Source organism: Plutella xylostella, chromosome 22 (assembly GCF_932276165.1).
Source record: "Plutella xylostella chromosome 22, ilPluXylo3.1, whole genome shotgun sequence".
In the NCBI taxonomy this organism is placed as follows: domain Eukaryota; kingdom Metazoa; phylum Arthropoda; class Insecta; order Lepidoptera; family Plutellidae; genus Plutella; species Plutella xylostella.
Window position 1 is genome coordinate 7,115,693 of NC_064002.1, and position 22,779 is coordinate 7,138,471.

At 40.7% G+C, this 22,779-nt stretch overlaps 2 protein-coding genes across 2 annotated transcripts; both read left to right on the forward strand.

The window, feature by feature from the left end:
* Positions 1-1,955: 1,955 nt before the first annotated feature.
* LOC105383378 (integrator complex subunit 5) lies at positions 1,956-12,937 on the forward strand. The gene is made up of 17 exons (XM_048628919.1): positions 1,956-2,271; positions 2,548-2,695; positions 3,225-3,335; positions 3,691-3,863; positions 4,028-4,148; positions 4,488-4,664; positions 5,231-5,389; positions 5,749-6,061; positions 6,438-6,606; positions 7,743-7,857; positions 8,245-8,468; positions 10,090-10,248; positions 10,583-10,699; positions 10,957-11,125; positions 11,356-11,495; positions 12,390-12,474; positions 12,746-12,937. The coding sequence occupies exons 1-17, from the start codon at positions 2,056-2,058 to the stop codon at positions 12,910-12,912; spliced, it is 2,763 nt and encodes a 920-aa protein (XP_048484876.1). The 5' UTR covers positions 1,956-2,055; the 3' UTR covers positions 12,913-12,937.
* A 3,031-nt stretch (positions 12,938-15,968) lies between these two features.
* On the forward strand, positions 15,969-17,151 carry LOC125490289. The gene is made up of 2 exons (XM_048629103.1): positions 15,969-16,456; positions 17,142-17,151. The coding sequence occupies exons 1-2, from the start codon at positions 15,969-15,971 to the stop codon at positions 17,149-17,151; spliced, it is 498 nt and encodes a 165-aa protein (XP_048485060.1).
* Positions 17,152-22,779: the final 5,628 nt, after the last annotated feature.

Genomic DNA, 22,779 nt, shown 5'->3' on the forward strand with positions numbered 1-22,779 from the left:
CACGCCCCGACCCCGAACACTCAGAGAAAGGGGGTGCATTTACGTATGTAGTTGTTATAATACATGTATTGTCGAGCTACGCAAAAAGTCTATGATCATTATATTTGCTTATGTATGTATGTATTTATTTTTGAAGCATCCGTAGTCGAGCTGGCTTTAGTGATCGTAACTGATCACTGAGGTTAAGCAACAACTGGCACGGTCAGCCATTGGATGGGTGAACGATTTCAAGTGGTTCTTGTCTGGACGCTTCCATGCTTCAGACGGCACGTTATGCCGTGGGTCCCGGTTGCTGCTTCTTCAGCTGTCGTTAATCCTAGTCAGAGGCCTTCGGGCAGCTTGAAAAATGTGACAGTCGGTTTGCCCACTTACCCAAGAACTTCAGTCCATTGTACTCCTTCAAAAACTGCGATACGGCTCGTGACTTATTACGTGAGTGCAAATGTACACCGAAAAGTGGGTGGGTCGCTTGCGAGTCACCTCTGACTACCCCTTCGTGGATTACAGTCGTGAGCATAGTATGTATGTATTCTTCCCATCCATCTAAGAAACCCTATAAGTACCTCCTTTTATAAAAATATTTCAATCAGAGTAGTTAAGTAATAGGTACGTAAGTGTTATGTACCTTTCATTTTCACGCTAAGCCCAATAACAAACATCTACAAAGGCTACTCTGGCTGGGATTTGTATCTTAGCGCTCAACGGAACAAAATGGAACTTATTCATCAAACATGAGTGGTTTGGATGTAATGGACTTCGCAAAGTCCAAGGTTTTTATCATTGATGTTGTACACTAGTCGTACAGTGAACACTGTTTGAGTGGTGCACTCAGTATCATTGTGGTACGACATTATTTTGGCCGAGGGCGCTACTGTACATATTTTTATTACATAAATAAAAATAAATTTGTAGTTGGGTATAATTTTTTTTTTGTACAATCAGTCGATCAATAAGATTCGACCATAATTTGCCACTGGTAAAATCAAACTGATATCAGCCCTGTAGTCCCGTTGTCCCCGTTACTGTGTCCCCGTTACGGGGACAACGGGACGTCATTATATTTTCGTTCCGTTGTCCCCTTTGCGGGCAATAGTGAACGGGGACAACGGGCCGTCAAAATTTGACGTGTCGTTGTCCCTTTCCCTATCTATTAGAACGAAAAGGACAAAATTAAAATCAAACAAAATGTTACATGAGCGGCTTTAGGTAATGGGCAATGTCCGAAAAAAATCTACAATTCTCATAATTTTTCTGATGATAGGAATAACCCTCCGTATCATCCAAAAAAATCTCAGATTTTTGCAAATAGCAAAAAACATTTCAAGTTTCACAAAACGGGGATTCTACGGACTTTAGGACTTTTTCCATTGTCTCAATGAGCAATAAAAAAAAATGTGACAGGTATGAATGTTCAAAAGGGTAGTGTAGTTACGGAATCTCTCATTGGTTGACTGATTTGGAATAAGCCAATGAAAGTAAGTAAGTTTTGCAAACAACATTCTTATCTGTGCTTTTGTTTCGCGGCAGTATTTCGTCGTGCCGTTAGCGCATCCTTTAAAATTTACACGTTCATCAATTTTGCCAAATTATCACCCAGGTTAGTTATGAATTGGTCTAAGCTAAAAAAGCGATTTGATGTGAAGATACTATATAAAATTCATGAAATAAAAAATATACTTGTGTTTTTTAAAGTTTATTTTGAGAACGGGGACAACGGGTCTGAATTTTTATTTTTTTATTAAGTGCCGCTGTCCCCGTTGAGGAGCTCACGTCCAACGGGGACAACGGGCCTGATTTTATTTATTTTCTGAAAGTACCGTTGTCCCCGCTTAACGGGGACAAGAATTACGGGGACAGCGGGACTACAGGATATCAGCAGAGACCAAGCAGAGACCACAAAATGCCACAGATTGTAAATTTGATTTGATTTGACATTTGACGTTTGATGTGATGATGTTTGATGTTTGTGTTGCTCTTCTAGTTGAATTTGCGGTGTTTATTAATTTAATTTTCATTTCATATCAAAATTAGCACTGTTATGCGGCTTGTGATACAATGAATACTACTACGAAGTCTAATGCTTTATCCACGGACTTAAATAGCTTCATTTACGGTGTCTCAAGAAGGAATTTTCAAAATGCTCCCGAGTTGACGAAGATTGGCATAACCTTGCTGAAGAACTTTCCTGCTGCTCGAGATGCAGTTTTGGAGTATTTTGCGATGGTTTTCCATGAAGCTGTTAATGTTTCACTTAACCAATCAGATTATGAAGTAAGTATTTAATATCAAGCAGAGGCTAGCATAATGTATCAATTATATTTGCAAAGTTTGTATGGAATCTATCTATCCTTAGGGTTGCAAGAATCTTGCCTTTTAGTGTAAGTTCGTTTGAACCATGTCTGTCAGCGGTTAGTGAGTCATTGTGCTCATCTTAAATATTATTGTAAAGTTATAGACTTACAAAATATAACTATATTTAGAATATTTATTTCAAAATATTGCTTTATGTATGTGGATTATCTATTTCAAAATATTGTTATATTACAGCCTGACAGTGGAGCAGTGAGTTCACTAGAGAGTGTCAGTATGATTGGCCCGGAGCTGTGTGGGCTGGGCCCGGCCTGGGCGCCCTTCATTGCTCCGTGGTGCATCAAGCTACTTGTTGACATTGCTACTGAGAAAGCTAACCTGCCTAGTAAGTACCTACTATATGTATGTTTTAATTATTGTTACTTAAATAATATACATGTCATGATTGTACTTACATTTTATAATTTTATGTCTGTAACTATTCAAATCTGAAGCACCAGTTTCTTAATAATATTAAATTTTCCCCCTCTAATGAATCATTTTCTTTTTGCTTTCTCTATGAAGTCAATGTGGATGTTGGTAAGAAAAACTAATTAATTTATAGTATATCAAAATATAGAGTTTTCACAAAACTACCTTGTTTAATGTGATTGAAAACTATAACTATCTTTACTGATTTGAGTTCATTTTACTTCATCATATTTCTTAGTGGGTGGACTCTCCATTTCACACTAAAATTTACATACAAGACCTTAGATAATTAGTCATAGTAGGTAGTTAACTAATCAAGTGGTAACTAATAAATGTACCTTACATAATCATTAGCATTTTACAGTACTAAGTACAAGCATTTTACCAGTTTTTTCAGTACCAAGTTTATTATGTCAAAATAACTCAATTATAACTTTTTTCAGATGTGACTCTACAAAATTCTGATCCAGTGAGAGTGCTGCTTGATATAACAACACAAAATCTCACACTCTTGGACTCTGAGGAAAGATCCAAGTGTATTGACATGATGCTGAGTAAGTTTCATTTTATATTTCAGAATGTTGTTGATAGTAACCAATATAAAAAAAGAAAGTATGGTTTTGGTGCCTTGGATAAGAAATAAGGGCATGATAGGTTTTCACAACATTTGAAGTTCATATAATGAAATCAAATACCTAAATAATGTAACAACCAGTCACATAAATCATTTCTTGAAATCTTCTTAGTGTTTATAAATTAAAACATTTGAACTACTAACACATTTTTTGGTGATGGCCAAAATTCACAGATGTATTTCTTGTCACCCTTAAAAGTGCCACTTGGAAAATCCCATTTCTGTGTAAATTTTCTTTTCATCCCTTCACCACCGAATACATGTGTGTATCCCAGGTTGCCGCTTCTGTTCCTGGGCGGTGGGCTGGGTAGGGCGGGCGGAGCCGGCATTAGTCGCTCCACGCGCACTGGCTCTGGGCGCGGATGCGGCGCGCGCCGTGCTGGCCCACCTGGCCAATCACGCGCCCGCGCTGCTGCATGTGAGGGAAGCACTGCTGCAGCTGTTTCATGTGAGTTGTGAACTGTGATTGGTTGGTTTTTCTAAGCCTCATAGGTTACGGAGAATGCAGTGTGTGACCGATGCTTTAGGAGGTATGTGGATGAATAGGGTTTGTCATCTTCGTGAAGGGATCGATGACCACCCTGATTTTATAAGATTAAATTTTTGTTTCAGGAAGCAATAAGCACAGATAGCAAACCAGACAAAAGGCGGGATGTAATCCCCTATCTACTGAACTTGGCATCGAAATCGGATATAGTTTTAAAAGCCCTGATTCAAGACATCGATAAAACGTGTAAGTATAAAAACACTGTAATTAAAAAAAAAGATATCACAAATACATGAACCTAATCAAGTTTAACTACCTACCTACATACTTTCTGAAAACATACACAGCCAACCTATACCTCTCAATAGTGTTCCTTTACATAGATCGTTTCCGATAGGAGATCACATTTTTTTCACATACTTGAGTCATTGAAACAAGGTTTCTTTTTACATGTTCAGTCTTTTCCTTCCATTTCATAATGTAAAAAATCTCAAGGATCTATTTGCAATGCATACATTTGAGAATGTTGTCGTTTTACGTGATAAGCACTGCACTTATTTTCATATGTATGTTTTCCCTTGACAGTGACCGACGCCGTCATGGAGCGTCTCACCGCCGTCTGCGCGGCGGAGCGCCACGGGCCGGCGTGGGAGGCCGTCGGGCCCGCTGCACTGGTGGCGCTGCTACAGCGGGCTGATATACACTGCTTCCTGCTGCTGCTCAGGCAGGCCGCCAAGTACTTGTTCTGTCGGCAGCTTACTGGTGAGTACTGGATTTTATGATTTTAGAGAGAGAGGTTATGATTCCGTGCCAGTAACCGACGCCGTAATGGAGCATCTCACCGCCGTCTGCGCAGCGGAGCGCCACGGGCCGGCGTGGGAGGCCGTCGGGCCGGCCGCACTGGTGGCCCTGCTACAGCGGGCTGACATACACTGCTTCCTGCTGCTGCTGAGGCAGGCCGCTAAGTACTTGTTCTGTCGGCAGCTTACTGGTGAGTGCTGGGTTTTGTGATTGGAGAGCTTTGGCTTTGGTTATGATGAGGGCCAAGCATGACTATTTAGAGCAATTTTAATAGTTCTGTCTGGTGCGCAATAAAAGGACCTCCACGTACGAAGTATCGTAGGAATTGAACCTAATATACGTCAAGCGCACCCTGGCCAGTCGGCAACTGACAAAAGATCTGACTGGCTAATTTTTTTACCATGATGACCAACGCTATTTCAGCTCAAGTACCTAGTATTACCGACACGGAGACGACACTTCATAAGAAGAAGATATAAATATTTCTTTTTTTTATGTCTTATTCTATCAATCTACTTCCCTTACAGAATACCTGCTCCAAAAGTTGGAAATCGAGAGTTTGCTACCCGACAAGAAGATCCCGCTGCTGCAGAGCGCCTCCGAAGAGATGTTCGTGCTGAGAGAGACCGTGCTCACCGGCACGCAGCTCGAGAAGTACTCTGCTGCCCGGATCATTATATTAGTCTGTGAGTTGTTTGTAGTTTTGTGTGTGTATACAGGGTGTTCTAAAAGTGGTATAATAAGTGGAAAGAGATAGACCTCAGAGTTGTACAACTTCGCAAAAAATTGCGACAGTTTTTTTTTTAAATACTTAATGATTCAGTGAATTATCACATAGTTCGTCTATCTATTCGTTTATCTGTTCTGTTTATCTATTCGAGTTTTAATAACCTGTAATGCTATGACTGTAACTACACCATATAGGTTATTGCGAGGGCCAGAGTTGAAGAAATAATATTTTATTAGAAACCCACCAGCCAGCGCCCTTATATTTAAACCATAAGCCAAATGAAAGTGTAAAACGAACAACAAAAACTCCTTCCAGGTTACAATCTACCATCAGAGTTCGTCAACACAATCAGCTACCTCCTCCAGTACTCCAGAAACGACACAACCCTAGCTCTCCTCGTCCGAATCATATCCGGAACCATCACAATGCATACTCCAAACGACTCTCCAGACATCAACATGGACACTGAGAGATACCAGAATCTAATCAAGACTGGTATTGAGTACGCGTTGAGAGAGTCCATGCACTCAGACACGGTAATAAAGAAGTGCTATGTGGACGGGACGGCGCCTAAAGATCGGAAGACTTATACGCATCACTTCTGCTTGAATATTATTAAGCTTTTGAGGTAAGACTTATGTTTAATATTTATCCCTTAGAAATATTTAATTAATTATCGACCTGAATTTCGGTGAGATGTTGAGAGGGTTTGGCAGATATCATCAATCTGTAATGCATTTTTTTTTGCACTTCCATACATTTCTGCTCCTGTAGGTTGACTGGTAGAAAATGCTTTTAGCATTAGTCCACCTGATTGTACATAATGACTGTTGTATACTGTGCAATAGAAGAATAACATCATCTTGACAGATGATTGTTACAGAGAATACAGAGACTGCGGGTTTTGGGAGCCACATTTTGTCTTGTGACTGAACAGGCCTATACGGGCCTAACACTGCTTGCCACATCAAGAAATAAATAAATAATCTCACCTTCATCCCCAGATGGGAGAGCTCCGGTCGCGTGCCCCACATGGCGGTATGGAGCGTGTCTGCCAGCGCGGGGGCGGGCGCGGCGGCGCTGGGCGGCGCGCTGGGCGGGCGGGCCTCCGCGCTGCGGGAGCGTGTCCCCTGCGAGCCCGCCGGACGCATGCAGGCGCATGCGCTGGCTGAGGTACTTTGTTAAATATAGCCGTATGACAGCTGTCAAATCCTTTTTTTGTCATTTGTTCGTTTTCAAGGGAAGACCAACTTTATTTAGGTACCTAAAATAACGATCGTCATAGGGCTCATGCTATGTTTTACAACGTATAACTGTATACATACTCAGTATACACTAGGCAGTGTGCGGGGGCGGGCGCGGCGGCGCTGGGCGGCGCGCTGGGCGGGCGGGCCTCCGTGCTGCGAGACCGCAGCCCCTGCGAGCCCGCCGGACGCTTGCAGGCGCACGCGCTGGCAGAGGTAAGTCTACTATACTACATAAAAGCAAATCCATACATATTTTTTGGAATTTGTTCGTTTTCAAGTGAAGACCAACTTTATTTAGGTACCTGAAATAAGGATCGTCATTGGGCTCATGCTATATTTTACAACGTATAACTGTATACATACATACTCAGTATACACTGGGCGGTGGGCGGGGGTGGGCGCGGCGGCGCTGGGCGGCGCGCTGGGCGGGCGGGCCTCCGCGCTGCGGGAGCGCGCGCCCTGCGAGCCCGCAGGACGCATGCAGGCGCACGCGCTGGCTGAGGTAACTCACTACCCCAAGACCACCGAGCGACGTGATTGGCTGTGTGACCCGTAGTTCGACAAGTTACGGCCAATACCACCGAGCGACTTGATTGGCTGCGTGACTCGTAACTCGAGAAGTAACCGCCGCTTGCGCGACTAGTTTTACAGTAATTTCAATAAATAAGCAGACAAAAAGTGAAAGGCGAGTCTACGAATATGCCATGATATGCAACTGTAACGAATAAGCCATGTTAGATTCCTCTTGTCTCACATAAATTTGGAATATTTACTAAATGTTATTTAGGCTTTGAACATATTATAGCAGAATCCTAACTAATATTATAAATGCGAAAGTAACTGTGTCTGTCTGTCTGTCTGTCTGTCTGTCTGTTACTCTTTCACGCCAAAACTACTGAACGGATTTGAATGAAATTTGGTATACATATGGTCTAGACCCTGAGAAAGAACATAGGCTATTTTTTATCCCGGAAGTCCCACGGGAAAAATTTAAAGGCGAAGCGAAGCTCGCGGGAACAGCTAGTCCGCTATAAATTTCTGATGGTATTGCTTTGTCCACAGGTTTTAGATAAGCTGGACTTTTCCGGAAATAAATTGCCGCCTCCGAGTGTCGAGGTGATAATCAAAGTCATCCAGGCGACGGTCAAATATTTCTTCATGTGTCTACATGAAGAAGGTAAGAACTTGTAAAAATGTTTTCAACTTTGTTAACCATAATTTAAAAACGTTAACCGAAACAGAAGTCAAGCTACTTTCATATAAAAGTTTCTTAGCCAATGTCCTAAGTTATGAATTATTGCCTTCGCAAACTCGCGAACGCCTAATTGACAGAAGAAAAGAAAGACGATCCGTTTACGTTACGTTTGTATGTGCTGTGACCTTAAGGGCCTTACCACAAAAACTTAGACAGTATTTTACAGATGTTTAATGCTGTCAAATGCCTACAAAATCTGTTAATGTCGTTTTAAACACTTGTTAAACCGTGTTTAGTTTTTTTTGTGCTAGTACAGTAAGGATCTTGAACTTGTCCACATACATTTAACTTTACCACCCTCTTCACCAGAAATAATGGACAAGCTCCGCGGCACGCAGCGCGCCTGTCGCCTGCTGCGCAAGCTCTGTCTCCACAGCAAGCTGGCTCGAGCTATAGCGTTGAGGGACCTTCTAGAAACTGCCATGTTTAGAGAGGAGGCCACGTTTGGAAGCAAGAACTTCATAGGGAATACTACTAGTGCGGCCTTGGATTGGGCCAATGATGACCTGTTGATGCACTTGAATCAGAAACATGTGAGTAGTAGGTTGATTGGTGAGGTAGGTATAGAAATTTAAGACACATCATCATTAGCCAACAATCATCTTGACATAGGCTTCTCAAAAGAAGCACCGCAAAAACTACGAAAACTATGGCGCGCGCCATAGCACTGAGGGACCTTCTAGGAACTGCCATGTTTAGAGAGGAAGCCACGTTCGGAAGCAAGAACTTCATAGGGAATACGACTAGTGCGGCGTTAGATTGGGCCAACGATGACCTGTTGATGCATTTGAATCAGAAACATGTGAGTGTTATTAATGCTTAATGCGAACAGGTTGATTGATGAGGACCTATATGTAGAAATTTCAGACACATTGTCATCATAAGGCAATAATCATCTACCTATGAAAATACATATATTAACCCTTAATCAAATGGAAGTTTTTTTTTAGAAAAAGGTAAACCATGTATTGTTTTTAGGTAAGTTGGGTCCGTAGATTACGAAAAAAATGTTTTTAATTTTTTTTAGTGGGGGGAAAGGGTGGTTTTGCGATGGGAAATAATTTCCCACTATTCGTAATTGCTAAGCAAAATAATATCAAGTGGGAAACTATTTCCCACTAACCGGTACAGATCACAAATTTTGATCAATATTTACTACAGTTTCTATACAAGCTACTTTGCTTGTTTTTTTATAAATTATTTTTTGTGTTAGAAAAAAAACTATAAAATGATACAATAGTATTAAGAACAATATTTTAATAAGGAAATATGCAGTCGTCAAGTTGAAAGGAGAATTAATACTGTTGACATATCATGAGTCATCTTCCGAATCTGTGCGTGACAAATCAATATCAGCTATGTTTTCGACAGTCTCTTCTAAATTCTTCGTATAAAAAAAAATAGTAAGCGATATTTTACGTTTCTTTTTGTCCATTTTTTCAAAATGCTGCAAATAAATAAGAAGAATCAAATCATAAACCGCTTATACTTATCAAAAACAATACATATTATTTCGTTCAATAAAGTAACATTATATTAAATTTTATGTATAGATAAATTTAGTATATTTTTACTGCAGGAACAAACAGTGGGAAAATATTTCCCACTTATTTTGAACCTATGAAAAAGCAAGAAACACCAGTTTTACCGTGCCAATCACCATAAAATCCATTTATATAACAAGTTTAGTTTACCATAATATTGTGGTTAGGTAGTTAGCAGATTTTTTTCTCCAAGAATTTTGAAATTATGTCACGAGAACCGGTTTTTGCCACAGAAAAATTGAAATCGTGATTTTGACATTGACGTACGATGACAACTTGCGGTTTTTTTTTAAGTGTTGCCATTAATCAAATTTAAAATTTAATCAAGATTATTTTGTTTCTAATGTTGTTATTGATCAGAGCTACCAGTAAAAAATTAAAAATATTTTTTTCGAATCAGACTAAGTGGGAAATAATTTCCCTATATTTGATTAAGGGTTAACATGTAGGCTTCTCCAACGGTGAACCCATCCTAAAAAACTCGAATTAAAAAAATTACGTATTCATTCACTTTCTAACAAACGGTCCTTAAAGTCATTTCATTACACGGACCGCCATTTTCCTTATTATGTTTTTACATAGTTAATCTATAAAATCCCTTTCTCCTCAGGGCCCCATAACGCAACTGACGCAAAGTCACACGTCGGTGTTCCACGCCGGCATCATCGGCAAGGGCGTCCGACGGGTGAATGCAGACGAACAGAACGAAATACCCGACATACTGACCACGAATAATGAGTTGCTGATGGGCGCTCTTATGTCCTGCATGGTAAGCCGTGTTCACCTTGAATATGATCACCATAAGTGGATAAACTGCATCTTGCAAGCATGAAAGGACTCAGAGAACATACCTATTATACTCTGGCCTTTCCCATCCAGCCACTATCAGCTATCAAGTTGGAGTATCTTGGTAATCTTGGCTTGGTTGGACATGTGATATTTGCAGACTCAACTTTTGTACATATACTTTATTTAATTTACGGCTTGTGTGTGTCACTAAAGTGTTTAGTATTGAAGATTCATCGTCGTATCACAGCGCTTTACACGGAGAACTATAATGTCACCTGTGACAAATTAACCCATAATTCCTGCTTTTCCCACAGGACGGCAACAGCGGCATAGTGGAGGGCATGACGGCCGTGTCGCTTCTACTGGTGGAGCTGATATCCCCCGACGTCATGTACAACGGACTGCCGTGGCCAGACGAGGACTTTACTAAGGTCAGTCACAGATTATGAGTTTATCTGCAGTCGGCTTCGTGAAGTGTTGTTAAAATGATTTATTTGCATTATTTTTTCCTATTCTGACGCAAAAGTCGTTTGATTAATCAGAAAACATACAGAGCGCACTTTTCATGCGCCGGCGCAGCATCAGATAAAATATTATGTTTCTGACTTTATTGCATGTTTATCGCTATAAATTCAATACCTACATACTATAGCAAAAAAATATTAATTGACAACATTTTACTCCACAGCAAGTGAGCATAGAACGCGAGCTGTACATGCGCGCCGCGCTCGAGGGCTGTGTGGTGGCGCGAGCCGCGCTCCGCCGCGCCGCGCAGCACCGGCCCGCGTTGTGCCTCGCCAGCGCGCTGCTGCGGGCCTGCGCCGCCTCCGCGCTGCACCGCCACCGCGCCGCCGACGGTAACTATACCCACTGTGTGCATCCTGCTCCACTGTAATATACACGCCGTGCCATAGGTTCACTTGTTCGTTTGACAAGGGAAAAAGACCTTCGAGCCATAGCGCACGACGTATTTCAAACGAACAGACGACTAGCGCAGTAGTAACGCACGTCTTCTGCGCCGTAGACCCTACTGTTTCAATGTTTCACATAATCTTACACAACATTAATATCTTTCCACTCTTCGCAGACCGCTACTGCATGTCGGCGGAGATGCGTCGCGAGCGCTCGGCCCTCTCCGAGCTGCTCGCCACCATGTCGCTGGGCCAGCTGCTGCCGCCGCCGCTGTGCCACATGCTGCAGCTCGCGCCCGCCCTCACCTCCAGCGAGGTATGACATACAGGGTGCTCCGTGTGCGAGCTGCTCGCCACCATGTCGCTGGGCCAGCTGCTGCCGCCGCCGCTGTGCCACATGCTGCAGCTCGCGCCCGCCCTCACCTCAAGCGAGGTATGACATACAGGGTGCTCCGTGTGCGAGCTGCTCGCCACCATGTCGCTGGGCCAGCTGCTGCCGCCGCCGCTGTGCCACATGCTGCAGCTCGCGCCCGCCCTCACCTCCAGCGAGGTATGACATACAGGGTGCTCCGTGTGCGAGCTGCGAGCCACCATGTCGCTGGGCCAGCTGCTGCCGCCGCCGCTGTGCCACATGCTGCAGCTCGCGCCCGCCCTCACCTCCAGCGAGGTATGACATACAGGGTGCTCCGTGTGCGAGCTGCTCGCCACCATGTCGCTGGGCCAGCTGCTGCCGCCGCCGCTGTGCCACATGCTGCAGCTCGCGCCCGCCCTCACCTCCAGCGAGGTATGACATACAGGGTGCTCCGTGTGCGAGCTGCTCGCCACCATGTCGCTGGGCCAGCTGCTGCCGCCGCCGCTGTACCACATGCTGCAGCTCGCGCCCGCCCTCACCTCCAGCGAGGTATGACATACAGGGTGCTCCGTGTGCGAGCTGCTCGCCACCATGTCGCTGGGCCAGCTGCTGCCGCCGCCGCTGTGCCACATGCTGCAGCTCGCGCCCGCCCTCACCTCCAGCGAGGTATGACATACAGGGTGCTCCGTGTGCGAGCTGCGAGCCACCATGTCGCTGCGCCAGCCGATATACAGAACCGCCATTTTGGATAACTTTATTTATTCGTATGGATTTCATCAATTGCGATGCGATTGTATTGACCACAAATTAACGATACGACAGTACGAACGGATTTTCAGTTTTATTTGTCTATTCCAGTTGGTGCAAATTCTGCGAGACTGCCTCTGGAACTACACGAGGGATAACGTGCCTTCACCCGCCCTCTTCGAGTGTGACGCTACAGGTTCATATACTTCTTTATACTTACTCCATAATTTAATCACATATATCAATGATCAAAGTGTTACCAACATCCATCCATCCATATTTACAAACCGTTTTATTATAACCGTAATATTTGTAGAATTTTCAGTAATATTTCGCCGTCTGTATTTATAGTAAAGTTACGGAACGCTCCGTGCTTGAGTCGGTCGCATTTTGCCGGTTTCTATTTAATCTGTGCAAGACAATTTTTATTCTGTCTTCTCCAATGTTAATTTCGTGTTTGGTTCCAGGTCTCCACTGGAGGGACCCTGCTTCATGCGTGCCGCCCCCCAGCTACACGGACGCGCTGCGCATCATCATACAGAAGAGGATCGCCAGGCTCGGCCACCTCTACCCGCTCATGTTCCTCAATCTAGAGAAGAGTGATAGCAACTTAGCTTATTTGAAACAGAAATGAATATAAATATAAAAGTATTTTGTAATTGAAATTGTGGTTTTATTTTGTTTATCTCCTGGCCGGGTATACTGAAGCTCGCTTAGTTTAAAGGTTCATTGATTCTGCTGACGAAAAAAACGATTCCATACACATAACAGCTTTAAAATCCGGCCAAGCCGACGTATCCAAGTAATCATAATTATTAGTATACAGCTATATTTTAGACAGACAAGCAGCCGCTTACAATAAAAGTTCAAGAGTCAACTTTCAGCTTAAATCTACTTTTAAAACATTCTATAACCAGAGATAGTGGTTTACTTGTGTAAGCCGATAACCCTCAACATCTCACCTCACATCTCGGCTGTCCCATTTTAAAACACAGTAACAGCCATGAGACAAAATGTTCAGGAGAGCCAAAAAACGTTTTTGTACCTTCATTTCAATGCCCTGGTAAAACTATGATAGATATCTGAACAAATGTAAGCTTAAAAGAAGCGGCAGAACCTAGGCTTTATATACAATACTATTTCATTTAAATATGACTAAAATTGTTGCTGTAATGCACAAAAGAAAACACTTACTAGGTTTTATATGGTTTTCTCACCCTAAAACCGCCCTCACTGACCATTTAATAACCTAGTAAGGGCCATTATTGTGTCATTTAAGACAAGTTAAGTATATTGAAATTGCAATAATTGCGTAATAATTTCATTTTTTATATGTTTGGGATCCTTCACATATTATAAATCCAATTTTGCAGCACTTTTACACGACGGCACTATAAGTAATAAAGTAATAGCTGAAATACGGGCATATTTTTATGTTTGTTTTTTTGTTTTATGTAAATGAATTAAATAGCCATATTCAGAAGGCTCTAACATGAAAATTATTTATGGCTGCCTTCAATTAGACAATATTTCCTAAATTTCTATCTAAAAAAAACCGGCCAAGTGCGAGTCGGGCTCGCGCACAAAGGGTTCCGTAGCACCAAATATAATATTACAGTTAAATCAACCTATCTCAAAAACTATAAGAGATACTTTGATCAAACCAAAAATCGTTGAAAGAGTTAATTAGCATGCATCACCTCTATTTTTTTTAGAATTTTATACCCCGTAGTTATAAAAATAGAGGGGGGGGGACATACTTTTTACGACTTTGAGAGCTGATATCTCAAAAACCGTTCACTTTAAGAAAAATGTTTTTTAGAAAACTTTATATCATTTTAAAAGACCTTTCCATTGATACCCCACACGGGTATGTACATCGAAAAAAAAAAATTCATCCCTCAGTTACATGTATGGGGGGCCCCACCCCCAATTCTTTTTTTTACTTTTTAGTGTCATATTTTTGTAGCGGTTCATACAACACATATTCCCATCAAATTTCATCACTGTAGTACTTATAGTTTCCGAGTAAATCGGCTGTGACAGACGGACAGACGGACAGACGGACAGACGGACATGACGAAACTATAAGGGTTCCGTTTTTGCCATTTTGGCTACGGAACCCTAAAAATCAGTTTTATAACTTGTTTTTTTTTTTGTTTATGCAAAATAGGGCTAGTAGAAAGGTTCTAACGAGAAAGGTCTCTATAGCTTTTATAAAGAAGACAAAATTTACTTATGTTCTACTTTTAATTCAACTCTCTAGGTTTCATTGGTGTAAAGATACAGGTTCTGAAATGTCTGATATTTTGTTCGAAAAAAGTGTTAGTAATAATGTATGCCATTTGTGACTTACTAAAATTAACGGACGAAAATTGTCCTTTGCTGACCATTTCAAAACCTAGTAAGCGCCATTGACCATTTTAAAACCTAGTAAGTCATTTTCACTTACTGTGTTTTAAAATGGTTGGTGGCTCTTACTATGTTTTGAAATGGTTTTCGTGGCATTTTTGATTTCGCAGGGTGGAGTTACTAGGTTTTTAGAAATTTTATTTTCGTTTCTAAGCGGTTTTTTGATATTCTGACAATGCAGTTTTGTGCGGAATCGCCTAAAATAATGTATAAATCAAAGACCCGTTTTTTTTAAAAGTTGGCGGTTACTGTGTTTTGAAATGGGACAGCCGATCTGTCCCAGGCCTCCACTGGCGCGACCCCGCCTCGTGCGCGCCGCCCCCCAGCTACACGGACGCGCTGCGCATCATCATACAGAAAAGGATCGCCAGGCTCGGCCACCTCTACCCGCTCATGTTCCTCAATCTAGAGAAGAGCGACAACCTAGCGTATATGAAGCAGAAATGATAATGAATATAGCAGTATTTTTTTATTTGGTGAAATTGTCGTTTTATTTGGTTGATGTCCTGGTAGTGAAGCTGTTGAACATTATTCTCAGGACACAAGTACCATAGTCTAATAACTATAATATTCGATATACGAATTACCTTATCTGTCATGTGCACCTTTTGAAATATACTCTGCGAATATATTATTGTTAATAAATCCTTAAAGATCTTTTCAATCCTCGACCTTTAGATCAATTTATAATTACAACAGGTTATGGGCCCAGTCCTACTTGCATTTGGTGAAAGTTTGTAGTAAAAAGAATAAAAAATAACAAAATAACAAAATCCCAAATTTTCATAACCTCAAAAGGCGCTGTCATACCGGTAAAGCATAATAATGGGATCCAATATGTTCTCCATACCGAAGCTTACCGGACGGGACAATTTTGCAAGCTGGAAGTTTGCTGTGGAAGCCTATTTACAGCACGAAGAACTCTGGGACTGTGTGACCGGGGAAGGAGCAGATACGAAGAAAGATATAAAAGCTAAGTCAAAACTTATCTTACTAATCGATCCCCAGCTATATGTCCATGTTCAAGCTGCAAAAACATGCAAAGAGGTATGGGACAATTTGAAAAAGGCTTTCGAGGATTCCGGCCTGCTCCGTAAAGTGGGTTTGCTTAAGGATCTGATTAACACTAATTTGAATTCGAGTACAAACGTAGAAGACTACATAAGTAAAATAATGTCTTCAGCACACAAGTTACGTGAAATTGGGTTTTCTGTTGATGATGAATGGCTTGGGACATTGATGTTAGCCGGGTTGCCTGATGAATATAGGCCTATGATAATGGGTATTGAAAGTTCTGGTATAAAAATTAGTGCAGACTTGATCAAGAACAAATTGTTGCAAGAGATAAAGTCTGAGGGCACTACTGTCTTTTATACAAACTCTGGAAAACCACAACATCACGGGAATAAAAATAGCAAACAGAGTAAACCCAAAGGACCCCGTTGTTTCAACTGTAACAAATATGGCCACATAAGTAGTAAGTGCTGGTTTAAAAATAAAAAGACTGATGATGATAAAAAAGGATTTGTTGCTGCATTTTCAGCGAGCATGGTGAATGAGGCTGACAGCTGGTATGTGGACTCCGGTGCCTCATCGCACATGACCATGTGCCGCAGTTGGCTGCAGGACGAAGCAACACCGACCATCAAGAGCATCCGAGTAGCCAATGGCAAGACTCTTCAAGTGGAAAGTTCCGGTAATGTTCCTATTAAAGTCATTAATCATAAAACTGGAAATGTTGAGAAGATTCTGATTAAAAATGTTCTGTATGTTCCTGAACTATCAACAAACCTTTTGTCAGTCAGCAAAATAGTAAACAGTGGCATGAAAATTGAGTTTAACGGTAAGGGATGTGAGTTATATAAAAATGGACAAAGGGTAGCTACTGCTACAATAGTTAATGACACTTATAAGTTGAATACTTACCGGAGTGAAGAAAGAGCAATGATATCTATAAAAGAAGAAGACAGATATCTCTGGCACCAACGAATGGGTCATCTGAATTTTAATGACATTAATAAAATGGAGAAATGCACAATTGGTGTTAAGCTGACTTCACAGGAAGAAGATGTTATATGTAAAACCTGTCTGGAAGGTAAACAAACACGGCATCCATTTCAAAATGAAGGCTCCCGGGCAAAAGAATTGCTAGAGCTCATCCACACCGATTTATGTGGACCGATTGAGAACCAATCACTAGGTGGTGCCAAGTATTTTATAACATTTATAGATGATTACTCACGAAAAGTTTCTGTCTATTTTCTGAAACATAAGTCTGAAGCACTACAAAAGTTTTTGGAGTTTAAAAATAGATCAGAAAATGAGTTAGGCAAGAAGATAAAAACTATCAGAAGTGACAATGGAAAAGAGTACATAAATACAAACTTTGACAAATGCTTGAAGAGTTTTGGCATTAAACATCAAACTAGTAATCCATACACCCCTCAACAGAATGGTTTAAGTGAGCGTATGAACCGTACACTTGTCGAGCGAGCTAAATGCATGTTGTTCAATGCTAATTTATTGAAGTCATACTGGGCGGAGGCTGTAGCAACTGCGGCCTACATAATCAATCGATCCCCAACACGCTCCATTGGCAACATAACACCAGAAGAGGTATGGACAGGACAAAAGCCAAATTTAAGTAACATGCGAGTATTCGGCTGCAAAGCTATGGTGCTTATACCTAAAGAGAAACGAAGAAAGTTTGATCCCAAGTCACGTGAGCTCATATTCGTTGGATATAGTGACTGTACCAAGGGATACAGGTTTGTAGACCCTAACAGCAAGGAAATTATAATGAGCCGAGATGTAGAGTTCTTGGAAGCAACTGTCAAACCAAATAAAGTGAGTAAGAACATAAATAATGTTAAAGACTCAAAGAAAGAAGAACCAACCGATATAAAAGATCCAAAGAATAACACGAAACTGAAAGAAAATGTACACTTGCCACTTGCTGAAGCTGGTGAACATGAGCCGCCATTATCTGAAACATCAGAAGATGTAAATGATAGTGAGTATAGTAATTATGAAGATATAAATGATGAAACATACGTACCTGAAGAGGAAGTATCTGGAAGTTCATCTGAAAATGAATATGAACGTCGACCACAACGACGCCGTAATATTACGCCTGAATTTAACTCATTTATGTGCATGAGTGCTGAATCAACTATGAGTTTTCTGGATAATGATCCACAAGATCATATTGAAGCTCTGAGTAGTGACATGGCTGATAATTGGATTAAAGCGATGGACGAGGAGTATCAGTCACTGCTAGAAAATGAGACATGGTCTATTGCGGACATACCGAAAGGGAGGAAGGCTATACCATGTCGATGGGTATTTAAAACCAAACGAAACCAAGCTGGTGATGTTACTAGATACAAAGCGAGACTTGTCATTAAAGGCTTTAAACAGACAAAAGGTGTTGACTACAATGAAGTTTATGCTCCAGTTGTTCGCAGTACATCAATTAAGTACCTGACAGGACTGTCTGTGAAACATAAACTAAAAATACACCAAATGGACGTAACTACAGCGTTCCTTCAGGGTGATCTAGATGAAGAAATATATATGTCACCACCGCCATGTTATGAAAAAGATAAAAAGGCGTGCCGGTTAAACAAACCCTTATATGGGTTAAAACAAGCAAGTCGACAGTGGAACAAAAAGCTTGATATGGCGATACTGGAAATCGGTATGAAGAAATCAAAAATAGATCCCTGCGTGTATTACAGGATAGAAAATGAAAATGATATCTTATTTCTGGCTGTGTACGTGGATGATATTAGCATATATTTTAATAATGAACAAACAGCATTAGATGTGAAACAAAACCTGAGTAATAAATTTAAAATGAAGGACATGGGTAATGTTAACTGTTACATTGGAATGAATATCAGTCAATCAGAAGAACAGGGTGTAATAACTATGGACCAGTCACACTATATTAAAAAAATACTGCACCGTTTTCAAATGCATGATTGCAATCCAGTTTCAACTCCAATCGAGGCAGGAACGAAACTCGTCAAGGCAAAGGATGACACTGAAGTCCTGAAAGACGTTCCATATCAGGCAGCTGTCGGGTGCCTGCTGTACCTAGCACAGAATACACGTCCTGATATTGCCTATGCAGTAAGCTCAGTTAGCAGATACAATAACAAGCCTACAGCGTCACACTGGGCTACAGTGAAGAGGATATTTAGATACCTAAAGGGTACAATGAATATGAAGTTGATTTTTAAATCAGATGATGAAAACATTATTGGATATTGTGACGCAGACTGGGCAAATGATTCAGAAGATCGAAGATCATGCACAGGCTATACCTTTCTTTTTCAGGGCGCCGCAATCAGCTGGAACTCTAAAAAAACAACAGACTATAGCCTTATCAACCACTGAAGCTGAATATATGTCATTGTCAACAGCTGCACAAGAAGCTATATGGCTAAAACAGCTTGAAGAAGAATTTTGGCCTAATTTATCATGTACTCCGATTACAATGTACTGCGATAATAAAAGTGCAATTAGTCTTTCAGGTTCCAATGGCTACAACCCTCGAAGTAAGCACATAGACATCCGCTACCATTTTGTGAGGGAGAAAGTCGCTGCCAATCAAATCGACGTGAGGTACATGAGCACAGAACACATGGTGGCTGATGTGTTGACGAAGGCCTTACCACGTCCGAAGCATCAAGCATGTATAGCAGCTATGGGATTGCGTCCAGGGGAGGATGTTGAACATTATTCTCAGGACACAAGTACCATAGTCTAATAACTATAATATTCGATATACGAATTACCTTATCTGTCATGTGCACCTTTTGAAATATACTCTGCGAATATATTATTGTTAATAAATCCTTAAAGATCTTTTCAATCCTCGACCTTTAGATCAATTTATAATTACAACAGAAGCTCGCTTAGTTTAGGTTTAAAGGTTATAGAGCTCATTAATTCTGCTGACGTAAAAATCTATTCTCTATTCGATTCAAACAACTGCTTTAAAATCTGACCAAGCCGACTCCAGGTAATCATAACTATTAGTATACAGCTATATTTTAGACAGACAAGCAGCCGCGTGGAAAAAAGTTCAAGAGTCAACTCCTTTCAGCTTACTCTACTTTTACAACACCCTGTTACATAGAACAACGCTGACTCGGGTGACCATCCATAGATAAGCCTTGTAATCCTGAACTTTTCACCTTATGGGTGAATTTCCCGCGGCCAAAATTTGCGTGGCATCAATGAAATCGGTACTAAAAAACAAAGTTCTAATTTTCTAATATTTTTTTCCGGTTATGTTGAATAGTAATCTATATGAAGCACTAAATATTTTATCAATAGGATTAATGGATACTTTACAAAAAAATATTAAACCTCCAAATCTTTCATTGCCGTGTTTGTCCCCAGGTCATCTCGTTTTGTATTATTCTTCACTGATGAAAAAATATTGAGTGTTTAGAGTTAAACTTAGTTTCATTTGATACATTAATAGTTAAAGTATTGTTACGAAATACATTTATTCAAATAAATAAAGAATATAACGAACGGTAAGTGAAAATTCATGTGTCCCAGAACTACATTTCATCGCCGTGACCTAAACATGATCAAGGATATTGTTTTATCTATGAACTTGGGTCCCCCCCTCGGTGCGCTAATCGTTTTTTACAAGTGTTGCCTAACTACTCGACGTGGAAAGAGGTACACAGGTGTCCACGTTTTCGCGCTATAGTGAAAATTATATTTGTTTTTGGTCACTGGACATTTTTTCTTTCATCGCCGTGGATAGATATAACTTCTATAAAATTAAGTTTGTCTTCTTGAGTAAGCATTCAAAAGAAAGCATTTTGAAAATATTCATCTTATAAAGTATTTGTTTCTTCGAATAGTAAATACATTTTTTGTTATTTATATTTAATGGCTTGATTTTCATCGCCATGCTTTCATTTCCGTGGTTTCCGTGGCCAAAATTTGCTATGGCAATGAAAAAAAGTCACGGCAATGAAAAAAATTTCATCGCCATGTCTTGTAAAATAATATGTATTCATTGCCGTGGCCTGGTTATTCATTTCCGTGGCCAGGTTATTCATTTCCGTGGCCAGGTTATTCATTTCCGTGACATATGTTTTTATCGCCATGGCATGTACGATTAGGCAAATAAAAATATATTTACCATCTTTTGTAATACAGTTAATAATACCGATCACTGAAATTACCTACAGGACTTGTCAAATTACCTTTTTTTGCAGTTCGATAAAACGGGCGCGTATCGCGATGTATAAAAACTAAATGTATAATTTATCATTAATAACAATCACAAAATAAGTATTATTATCGTCACAGGACTAAGGTTACCGACATAGCTGTCAAAATGTGCAAGCTTAGGCAGGTAGCCGGTAGTAGCTGGATTAGGAAGACTGAGGACCGAGTGTTGTGGCGCTCCTTGGGAGAGACATATGTCCAGCAGTGGATGATTATAGGCTGATGATGATAAAATACATTTCATATTATTATATCAATTAAAATATACTTTCATTTAGCATAGAGCTCATAAAATATTCTATCATATCACGTATAGTGCCACAAACTTATCTGTTCCGGTGAGAGCGAACTAAATTGGTCCATACCTCATTACAACTTACTAATGAATTTCATATTGACATAGATTATATGGACCAATTTAGTTCGCTCTCACCGGAACAGATAAGTTTGTGGCACTATAATCTGTGTAAAATCCATCAACATCCACAACACCATCAAAACCCCTAGCACCAAAACCTTAAGATAGGTGCGATAACAAGGAAAGCGAGGAGGAGCGGTTAAGTGCACATGCTGCGCCCCACTTCGCTGTTGACGAACATGTGCACCTAACTGCACCTATCTTTAGGTGTTCGTGCTTTTGGTGGTTTGTTCGGTGATTTGTAATTCAGCACAGATCATGTCACATCATAATATATTTTAAAATTAACAGTTCGTATACTGTATAATATTATCATCATCATCATCATCATCATCTCAGCCATAGGACGTCCACTGCTGAACATAGGCCTCCCCCAATGATTTCCACCTTGTCCGATCGGAGGCGGCTCGCATCCAGTGCTTCCCCGCGGCCGGTACGTGGTCTCCACTTGAGGACTCTTCTGCTCCACTGACCATCAGTCTTTCGAGCAATGTGTCCGGCCCACTGCCATTTCTGCCATTTGACTCGATAGGCCATGTAATGAAGAGATCCGTAGAAGAACCAAAGTAACCGTACTTTGGTTCTTCTACGGATCTCTTCATCTCTGATTCGATCACGTAGAGATACTCCGAGCATAGCCCTTTCCATAGCTCGCTGGGTGACTCCGAGCCTATTTAAGAGGCCTAAAGACCACGTCTTGGCACCGTAGGTCATCACTGGCAACATGTATAATATTATACTTTATGAAAATATAGATGTTATACTAGGTAAGGTTAATTATATGTTGTGAACGATATTAATGTGAAATTAAACATTTAGTTTTTATAAGTTGCAATACGAACCTCATAATACTACTTAAAGAATTCCATACTACATTCTTTATTATTTTATACATACTGTCGTTCTTTCTTTCGTTTCAATATCTATCCAAATATTTCTACCATACATAATCTGTCTAAGTTTGCGTTTCCCTCACAGTTTTTTTTTTATTACAGTGGATTGATTCTTTCATATCCATAGCACAGTTCTTTCATTGCCGTGGACGTTAGTTTCATTGCCGTGGATGTTTTTTTCATTGCCGTGGACGCTTATTTCATTTCCGTGAACGCATGTGTCATCGCCGTGGCACGAAATTTTTGATCATCTGTATCTCGTTAAGTTTTTAACTTATCTGATAGCCATTAAGTAAGAACACTAACATTAACAAAAACTTTAATAAAAGCGCTTTTTCAATATAAAAAACCTAAAGATAAAAAAGTCCACGGAAATGAAGATTTTTTAGGACTTGTTGAAATCCACCCTTATAACTTATTCCAGGCCTCCACTGGCGCGACCCCGCCTCGTGCGCGCCGCCCCCCAGCTACACGGACGCGCTGCGCATCATCATACAGAAGAGGATCGCCA

Coding starts and splice junctions, on each gene's coding strand:
- LOC105383378 (XM_048628919.1), top strand. CDS start 2,056: ATGAATACTACTACGAAGTCTAATGCTTTATCCACGGACTTAAATAGC. Junction 7,858..8,244: donor CATGTGTCTACATGAAGAAG/GTAAGAACTTGT, acceptor CCTCTTCACCAG/AAATAATGGACAAGCTCCGC. Junction 11,126..11,355: donor CCGCCACCGCGCCGCCGACG/GTAACTATACCC, acceptor CACTCTTCGCAG/ACCGCTACTGCATGTCGGCG.
- LOC125490289 (XM_048629103.1), top strand. CDS start 15,969: ATGGGTATTGAAAGTTCTGGTATAAAAATTAGTGCAGACTTGATCAAG.